The 10,862-nt window shown below is 25.2% G+C and overlaps 2 protein-coding genes across 3 annotated transcripts in view; one reads left to right on the top strand and one right to left on the bottom strand.

Moving 5' to 3' along the window:
• LOC114128810 (ribosomal protein S6 kinase beta-2-like) overlaps positions 1-10,862 on the top strand; it is an 89,395-nt gene that overhangs the window by 36,171 nt on the left and 42,362 nt on the right. The window lies entirely within an intron of this gene.
• LOC126549336 (ribosomal protein S6 kinase beta-2-like) lies at positions 2,302-7,447 on the bottom strand. Its single transcript, XM_050198176.1, has 12 exons — positions 7,190-7,447; positions 6,518-6,736; positions 6,355-6,398; positions 5,857-6,088; positions 5,635-5,768; positions 4,965-5,027; positions 4,177-4,305; positions 4,011-4,101; positions 3,813-3,938; positions 3,453-3,584; positions 3,275-3,388; positions 2,302-3,069 (listed from the first exon to the last, which is right to left on the bottom strand). Exons 1-12 carry the CDS (start codon positions 7,367-7,369, stop codon positions 2,704-2,706), a joined length of 1,830 nt encoding a protein of 609 aa, XP_050054133.1. The 5' UTR covers positions 7,370-7,447; the 3' UTR covers positions 2,302-2,703.

The raw sequence follows: 10,862 nt of genomic DNA, 5'->3' as shown, positions 1-10,862 counted from the left end.
ACATCACATTTTTTTTAAACATACACATTTAGATAATGGCAACACATTAACATAAGGTTGCAAATAATAACATTTAAAAATAAACATCTGATAATTAAGTTGTAATAATGAATTTTTGCATGCAACACTAAGAAATTCCTCGTAGCTCACCGATAATTATTATTTTTTAGAGCAACTTCCTAAGAACGTTATAGTAAGCACATATTATATACAATGCTTGTAATATGTTATATGAAAATTACTAGTTTATAATTTCTATGGATTATTATTAAAACACTAATCTGCTATTACGGTAAACATTACGTACCTACAATTGAGATGCGTAACACATATTATCTATGTGCATATATTGGAAATATATTATAGTCATTAAAAACATAAATTAAATTTACTAACAATTTTTTTTTTTTTACAAATTTATAGGAAAAAATTAATTTGATCAAAATGTATTTTACACTATAGAAACCTATTACAATACAATCAATATAGTGTATTTTATAAGAATTTCCTTTTATTTATTTTTTATACAGACTATACCGACAAAGATTAACCTAACTTTTCTTATAAAAATTACTAACTGTCATCCGCGTGTTCCGCCTCAAATGGATAGTTGTTTGCAAATTGTGGGGTTCTATCTTTGTCTTATAGTTATTCCAATCATAAATCATAAAATGCTATAAAGTATACATACCATATTTTTATAAATATAATTATTTATCTTTGAAGAAAATTCATAACTCATGAATCCTAAGATTTGATCGTATAATAATTATACTTTTTAAATAATGTAATTTAATACAAACGAAGATTGCAAAAAAGTCATGAGTCAATCATTCAAATGTTTTGAATAGTTGATAAAAACTGTATATTATAAACGATTTTGAAAAAAAATTTATTTACGAATAAATACTAATTAAAATATATCATACGTAGGTAATAGGTACACTAATTATACAACTAAAAACGTTTTTAAACTCAACCCATTGAAACACACGACTAGTATACATTTTTACTAATACCTCAATTACATAAACTACGTGACCCTTGACATTTCTGCATTTATCGATTCAATAGTAGTTGAAATTTAGTATATTTCGTATAATAAACAGAATGACCATCAAGGGACATCCGGCGCATGTAAAATTACAGAGCTTGTAATAAAATCTCATCATATAATTAACTACCCATTTTTTATTATTAAGAAAAATTTTTATTTTCATAATATTATATTGATACATTTTATATTAAAGTACTTCTCAATTTTCAAATTCTAATTCATAATTCTACAAAAGTTTAGTCCACTAATAGGTATAATATTAGCACCTAAACACAGTTAACAAGAAAAAAAATATTTTAGACCATAAAAGAAAACACCTAACATTTCAAATAAGTACAAACATGTTTGTAATCCATTTATTATGTGTTTGATTAGATTATAAAAATAAATAAATAAACGTAATATACGTAATAGAGCAATAATAGAATCGGCATTACACTTAAATGGTCTGTTTCAAGCCTAAAAAGATGAAGAAGAAGAAGAATAAACGTAATATTTCATGACTATAATAGTATATACTGCTAATACATAATTAAAATAATAAAATAGAATTGTTGATTCAATGTCTATTCAAGATATAAAGAACCGTATAAGGTTCCGTACAAAAATTTCATATCAATACCAAGATTCCATCTTCAGTTTAAAATTTTATTCTAATATCTGATTGAAAATTAATTTACACAAAACGTTAATAAAAAATAACTTAATTTCATAATATTATCTAGTTTTCACTATTTACATTGTAATAGACAAAGAATTATGTTTAAATAAAAATAATAACTCAAATAAAAATTTATTAAGCTAAATAAAGATAGCCTTAACATAATAAACAATTAAACTAAATAAACAGAATATATTTCTATTAAATTGAAAAATAAAATGTCAATTAATATTTAAAAAGAAAACAATTTCCTTATCTGCAAGAAAAACCCAAAATAACATCACCCCAACCACACATCTTTTAATTGAATGTTATCTATCTTTTAAGATCAGATAAACCTTGGCCAATAAAAATTTACACTTGATTCACAAAATATATTTATTTTATTTTATTTTATATCAATGGGTATAAACTAGTTAAATGTATAATATATTTACAACAGTTTCAATGTTTTAGAATGGAATTCATGGAAAAAAGCCAATTGGTTTATAAAATATAACATATAAAAAATTCAAAAACATATTTAAAAAACAAAACATAAACATTCAATTTAAACAAAAATACAACTTGATTATAAAGTTAAAACTTTTATCATTTTTTTTTCCTATTAATATACTAAAATAAACAATCAAAAATAACAATCAGAAATAAAATATTATGGCAAAAATAAACAAATTAATTACATAAAAAAAAAATTTGAATTAATCAATCATAAAGTTATAATGTTTTAGCATGGAGTTCATAGAAAAAAGCCAACGGGCTTATAAAATATAACATATAAAAAAATTCAAAAACTTGAAAAACAAAATGTAAACATTCAATTTAAATATCGTAGTATAACTAAATTATAAAGATAAACTTTTTCCACAATTTTGATTTGGTTTCCAAAAGGTCTCTTCTTAACATATTGATTAGGTACTCCAACACAAATATGTTCAATACCAATAAATTAATTAGTGAAAATAAAATTTAAAACAGTCTCCATTCACTGAATCAATTCAATTTGAGGGGGAATACTAGACGTGGAAGCCACTTCCATCATCTCATTTTGGTTCTGATTCAGTATATTACTACCGTTGACTGTTGTCGACACATGAGGTCTATTTGTAGAATTGTTGTTGAATGATTGAGGACATGCATCAAACAATTTTGAATGGTCTATCCCCCTGTGGTTAGCTTGCACTATTCGGGGTTGATAAACCGGTACGGAATTGGATCTTGTTACATTACGGTCGAGTGATGGAGATGATAAATAATGAGTTTCCATTTCTTGATTTATATTAAATGTATGGTCTCGAGTTGGACTCACACTAACATTGTCTATTAACGATGGAGCTATGTATGTAAAACCCTGAAAAAATAAATAGCAATATTAAATTATTTCTTAAATAATTAGGATGAACAATAATATATTTTAAAAATTTAATTACTTTAATTTTAATTTCATAAAAATCTACACAGAAAAAGGTTTTAGTAAATTATAAAATATATTATGCTACAATCAATTACAGCAATATCACAATAAATGTAAACAAGGCAAGACAGTAAATATTTACATCAAATTTAAATTCGTCATTATCACGAGGCATGAATGAATCATCTACAGGTGTATCAACTGGAGGCTGATCAGTAAACCTGGAATCGAATTGCGTTGTGTCGTCTGCGCCACTCTAAGCAATAATATCTGAATAAATACACGATTGTATTAAATAGTGAACATTAGAGTGAGCTTACTAATATGGGTATATATGGAGGTTCGCAGGTACGGTTTGTTATCTCTTTCCAGTCAATTTGTTGAAAAAAACAATGATTTTTGATCTCTTCGGCTTCATTTAAGCCCGATCCTAATCTAGAGCTAACTTGTCTCTATCAATTTGAAAAATAATATTAACTTAATTACAATTAATTTACATAATTTATTATTAACGAAAAACAATGTATTATAAAATATTTTAATACTATCTATAAGATAATTATATCTTAAAATTCCCATCTAATAGTTTTATTTGTATACATATGTTTAACATTTATAATAAAGTTTGTATTATTAAACATGTAAAGAATCAAATTGAAACAAGTTTATTTTTTACTTACTTCAAGTAATTTGCTTAGGAGATCACTGGCTTCCATCGATATATATAATGGTATCTCCAGGTCTCTGGTAAGAATATTAGCCACAGTGTCCTCTGCACCATCCATACTGTCAGCTCTAAATGGTGGCTTGAAGGTAAACATAAATATAAACAAATTAAAATTGTAATATTCATAACTAAGTCTAACAATATTATTTACAGTGCCAGTTATCATGTCAAACATGACAGCTCCGAGTGACCACCAATCGGCCGGTTTCCCATGACCACTCCTAGTCAAGATTTCCGGTGCCCTGATATCATAAATTAATGTTTTTTTTTTTTAAATAGATTATCATTAAAATTGATATATGTTTGGGATGTCTTACATATATGAAATTGTGCCGCAAAATGTATGTGTAACACTATCTCCATGAATATTTTCTTTACATAAACCCAAATCTGTCAGTTTTAAATGACCGTCTTGGTCTAACAATATGTTTTCTGGTTTTAAATCTCTAAATACACAAATAAAATCCATAGTTTATACATTTAAAAAATTTTAGAATAAAATAATATTTTTAAGTATTAAGTATATTAGAAAAAAAATTATATTTATTAATTACCACCGAGCTCTGCTTATTAAATATTTAAGACATATATAAATAAAAAAAAAATGTAATATAATATTACAATTAGTTTATTTAATTTATACAAGACAAGAAAAACCTCGAGAAGAACTGTATAATTAGATATATTTTAAAAACATAATAAACTTGTAGATTATACAAAATACCAACTTTTTCCACCTTTATTTCATTTTGGTAAATATTTAAATTCTAATTTGTTACTTTTTATTTATTAGGAAAATATTTTAAAGGATTTGTGAGGTAGTGTATTTTATAACGAAATCAAAAAACGTGGTTAATCATTAAGTCTTTAAATAATCATTTTTTATTACATTTTCGAAAAAAATAAATATAATTCTCCAAATGCTATTAATAGCATTAAACTTCAAAAAACTGTGGCTTTTAGATTCAAGTGGATAAATGTAAAATATTTTTATTTTTTAATTCTTTAAAAACTTGAAAACAATCAATAATATAATGGATAAATGTTATAAATACATATAGGTACTTAAAAATATTAAATGATATGTTACTGGACAAAGTAATACCTGTAAATTATCCCTTGACTGTGTAAATGCTGAATTGCAATAATAATTTCTGCCACATAAAAGCTGTAATATTAAAATTGTACTAGAGTCAATAGGTACATGATAAGAAAAATATATGGCTCAACATAAATCAACTTTTAATTAAATTAAATTAGTAGTTAACTGACTGTGTAGCCTTAAAAAATTGCAAGACATATTATTATGTTAAATTTAGAATAAAAAATAAAAGTATTTAATTGTCTAAAAATTAAAATGTAGTATAAAAAAAATAATAATAATTAACACTTAATATTTTAATTCATTTTTAACCTATAATCCTTATAAAACAAAGTAAAATAGAAATTTGTTTTGTATACTTTTTCATTAATCATTATAATTTTTGAACATATATCACAAGATATTACTAATGTGGTTTTGAAAGTATTATATGTTAATGGTACACCACCGCTCAACAAAGTACAATATCACATCAATGGAGTTTGTAATATTTGTGAAAATGAATCAAAGTCAACATAATTAAATATATCATAAAATAAATCTTCTTATTAAATTAAATACCTAGTAATTGCTAACTAGTCTGTATTACTTTGTTGTAGGAGGTTCCACAGTCATAACTACATAAATATTTTAATAATAATAAACAACTGAAATAGAAGTAAATGTGAAATACCATGCTGTTTCTTCCAAAAATATTCCTTCTCTTTCTAATTGCATAAAAAGTTCTCCGCCACTTAAATATTCCATTACAAGATAAAGTTTTTCATTTGTTTGAAATGCATAGAACAAACTGACTATAAATGGATGCTAAAAATATTAAAATATATATAGAGTAAGAGTATTGAGTGTTCTGTAAAGCTATAAAAATATTGTAAAAACAAAATTGAGCTTGAACCTTAACAACTTCAAGGATGTTTCTTTCCGATTTCGTATGATCCATTTCTTTAGGATTTTCGAATATCCTGGTCTTAATCATCACTTTCATCGCGAACACTCTATTGGCATCTTTACCCGTCTTTTTTCTTACTTGAAACACCTTGCCGTAGCCTCCTCTTCCCAAAACTTTCATCATTTCAAAGGAATCCGGTGATAATTTTTCATTTGTAGACTTTAATGTTTCTATGTCACTAGAACAATATTATTCAATTATATTTTTAATATAAGTTTTAAACTGTTATAAAAATATAAAAAATATCTTTAACAATAAAATATTAAAACCATAGGCTTATAAGAATTTCCACATTTATTTCTGTCAGAATATGTCCGACACAAATAGAAAAAAATATTTAATATTATTAAGAATAATACCTAATGATAAATGACCCCGTTCCCCCAGACTGTATGGCCAATCATATAGGTATATTAAATAAAACATAGGAAAAAAATATCATACTTTTCATCATATTCATAAATGTTTGGATCTTGAGCATAGCATACCTAAAAACAATAATGTTATTAAAGATTTTAAAATAAAATAGAAACTTAGGTTGTAGATATAAAATATATATAACTAAGAATTTAGGATAAATAATTAAATATTTTAGGTATTTAGTTACTTCAGTTTCAGATTTTTGTTTATTTATTATTATGTTTTTTCGCAATATATCATCGTTTTCCATAGATTTTTCAACGTCTTCTGTTGTATGTGTTGTTTGTGTTTTCGGCATTTCTTTTTCATGTACGATATCTTCGTCAACTGTAAGAATTTCCATTTCATCGGTTTTATTCGTTTGATTTGTACTTGAATCAATCTGTGTCTTGTCGTCTGGACCATTCTAAACAATAATATGTATAACTTTATGTGTGCAAACTCTAAGACACTCAATAGAAAATGAACAGGCTGGATACTGGCTTTGATTATTTTTATTATAAATATTAGTACATTCAACTATGCTTATACGTTGAACGGCGCATGGGCAAAAAGGAATAGAATGACTAAATAATTCGATTTGTACGTATTTTTTTCTTATAACATCATACTATGTCTTGAAGATTATTATGCTCTGCATTGATGTGAATTATATATATATATATATAAAAAAAATGTTAATTTTTTCATAAAGCTTATGAATACAATTGAATACGTCATTAGTCATTATTCAAACAGGAATAGTATTTTTTTAGTTTTCTCATAACAATTGTTTTATTTTTATTTTCCTTTATGCCCGGCCATCGTGCATTTATTTTAATCATTAGAAGAAATATAATTATATTGGTAACGGTTGTACCTTTAATTCCTGTTCACTTTTTAAAGACTTTCTTAGACATTTCCTGTGACACGTCTTTTTGCATTGTACACATTTGTAAATCGATTTGAACAATTTGATTTTTTTGCAAATCATGCATTTTTTTAATGAATTTGGAAAAAAAAATGATTTTACAAAATTATGATTTTCGAAAATATGCATTTTAAACGGCGTTTAATTAAGTTACACACGACGTTTTCAATGTAATGTTGATTACGAACTGTTTGTATCATAAATTTATTAATTGAATCCCCGAATAACACGAGTTGCTATTGGTTTCTTTCGTGTAATGTAACTATTATTTTTCTTTTCAGCCAGATAGTATTTTATTTGTTAAAATGTGTATTTTCATTTATTATCCTTATATAATTAGCTCCGTCTCTCAAGTACCTCTCGTAAATTTTTTCACCAAAATTTCACAAGTATATTTAACCACAAAGACTTGTTTTGTAACTTAAAGGGAAGTTCAGAATTTCAAACATTAATGCCACCCCAGCACCCCAGTACCCATCAAAATGATTTTATTGATAAGAAATTTACACACAATTGTGTAACCAAATGTAATCCAATATTCCATAATCTTTATAGTTTCAAACATACCCCTGCTTTAATAGTTAGGTACAATTTGTCGTACTAAGCTTTTTTTTTTAATTTATGTCATTCCATGTAGTATAATTTGTGTCTGTTAATACCTATTTACATTCCTAAATTTATTGTTCTACTCTGTCATACGAATATATACACTCAGCCCACCGCCACGGTCTTGGTGTGAGCTAAGTAAAAAAAAAAAAATAAATAAAATAACTGCACATAGGTACTTATATGTAGGTATAGTATATGGAAGCAGGATTTTTCCATATTTTAACCGTATAAAATACAGACAAATCTGTATAGGAAATAACTAATTTCTTAACACATCAATTAACTCCTAGTAAACTCCAAAACATCAGAAATATTGTGTATAACGTTTTTTTGTGAAAATAATCAAAATCGTACGTTTACAAATATAGTTATAAATGAAATAGTGCGATTTTTTTAATGGAAATTTATATTAGATTCAGAATCACGGCAGCCGTTTCTAGCGTTGTCGTTGCCATAGATAATAATTATTTATTATTATTATTATTATTATTATTATTTTGCATTGATGATAAAAATTGGTTATCACATCTTATAGTACTTAAAGATGTAATATTTTTTTTTAATTAACTCGTTTCACGCCTAATTCACGGAGGGTTTTTGTTGTGTATATTTAGGTATATCCAATATTTCAGATATCTAATTTCGCTTTAATAATCAATTATGAATCGTTTAAGTGACATAAACATTGTAATACATTATACTTACGTGTGTATTATATTATTCTATGTGTAAAATAAATTTTTCAGTATTTGTATTAATTAATTATTTTGATGGTTTTTTCGGATAAGTTTTATTGTTTTAGATTCTGAACCGAGTGAAGAATGTATTGATTTTACAATGATGTGTGTTTTTTTTGTGTCTGTGTACAGCATAACTAGTCGAAATAATGCTCCAATTTCAAACTATGGGGGTGGTTTCCGATGTAAAAGTGAACATCCTTGGTGCATTATACAGGTAAAAAGTTAACATTTTCCAACAGTTTTCAAAAAAATCGAGAAAAACAAAAAAAAAATTACGGAAAAACGGCAATTTTTCCGCAAAACCAGTTTCGACCAAATCGATTTTTTTTTATGGTTGTAATTCAAAAACTAATCACTGAAAATACTTGAAATTTTTACCAAATGTTAATGTCAGTGGTATCAGTATATAGTTAAATTTTCAAAAAATTTTGACTTTTTTTGAGTTATTTATAGACAATTTTCGATATTTTTTGAGAAATTTTTTTTAAAGTGTCGATAAAAATTTTTTGGATGACCAAAAAGTTTTGAAAATTTAATACAAGGTTCCTTATGAGTTGTTTTTATTGTAGCTAAAAAAAATTAAAAATCGTTATTCACAGTTTTTTTTTTTATAAGCGTTTATAGTTCAAATTTTTACGAAATCTGTCGAAAACCCGAAAATTTGAAAGTAATTTTGAAGTTGAAAAATCATAAAATTCTTTTCTTTTATAACTAAGTTTTGAAAATTTGGTACTAGGTTCTCCATACATTTTTCTTCAAATATCTGTAAAAAAATCTCTACCGGATTCAGACAAAAGATTTTTATGAGTGTTTGAAATTAAAATTTTTCAAAACCGCGTTAAATAACGGTTTAGCCTCAAACGATTTTTGATATTTGTTATAATTCAAAAAGTATAAATCGTAGATACTTGAAAATTTTACCAGTTATTTAGATTGGCATTTTATTTACTTGATTTAATTTTCAAAATATTTTGAGTTTGTTTGAGCTATTTATAGACAACTGAAATTTTCAATTTTTCTGAAAAATTTTTTCGGCCCTATCAAAATACTTGTAAATTTTATACAAAGTTCCTCATATGTTATTCTTATGGTGATTAAAAAATTATAAGTATACATAGGCACAATTACCTACCTTTGATCTGATACGTATATAGCGAAATTTTCAATACAATCAAGTCTATCTGGAGGAACAAAAAAAAATCATCTTATTATAGAGCACTTTGTCAAATAGAATTAACGCATGATATCAACAAAGGTCAAAAATAATTTATAAATTAGAACATTTAGTTAAATGAAAGTTCATTATATAGAAGTTTCATCGTATCTACATAAGATAAATAAATATATATTATTCTAAAACACTCATATAAATTATGTGGATAAATCTTGGTTCTCGTAATTTCCATAGTTGATAACTTACAAATGTAAAAGTTATGAGTAAAAGTAAAAATATAAAGGAAGTATTCACTGAAGTAAACACAGTCTTATACAACCATAATCAGGTATTTTGATGCATTTTAGTTTATGTAATTGCAGTAGCAGTAGTATAGAGTAGGTACGTACTAAGAAGTCATATTAATTCAGTCAGCTTCGAAAACTGTTTACATAAGAGTCCCCATTAATATTTTATTCTAAGAAAAAATGAATAATACAGTTGACACCCTAGTATGTTCCAAGATATTATAAATAATTATTAAAATAATATTTTCCGGATATACCTAAGCAGATATTAAAAAGATAAATAAATACGATTCAATTCAATGGTTGTAGGTAGATGCACTGTGCATATTTTATAAGGAATGTTAAAAAACGAAAGCCGGTAATATTAATGTAATATATAATATAACACGTTGTAAAAGATATTATCCATAGGTATTAAAACGATTAAAAATAATACAACTCAATGAACATAAAACTTGGTATTTTTTTCATCGGTAAAATAAAACTTATAATATTATGCAATAATATTATCATAATATCTATACCATTAATAACAATTTCATAACGGTTTGGTATCTACTTTCGTTTATTTGGACTACGTCCATATGTCCAACAGTTAGGTATTTTATAATATCTACACATTAAGTGCGTTTATATTATACGAGATGTTAAATCACTATTTATTTATTTATTTCGATATAATTCAGCAGCATAATATTAATCTAGAATTAATTATAATAATAAGAACTGATACGTGTAACAACTGAGATGAGCTCGTACCTAAACTAAATTCCTGAATAAATATAATTCGTTTTATAATGATGGACGCAGGA

Source organism: Aphis gossypii, chromosome 1 (genome assembly GCF_020184175.1).
Source record: "Aphis gossypii isolate Hap1 chromosome 1, ASM2018417v2, whole genome shotgun sequence".
In the NCBI taxonomy this organism is placed as follows: domain Eukaryota; kingdom Metazoa; phylum Arthropoda; class Insecta; order Hemiptera; family Aphididae; genus Aphis; species Aphis gossypii.
Note: the sequence above shows the minus strand (reverse complement) of the source record. Positions and strands in the feature narration are given on the sequence as shown.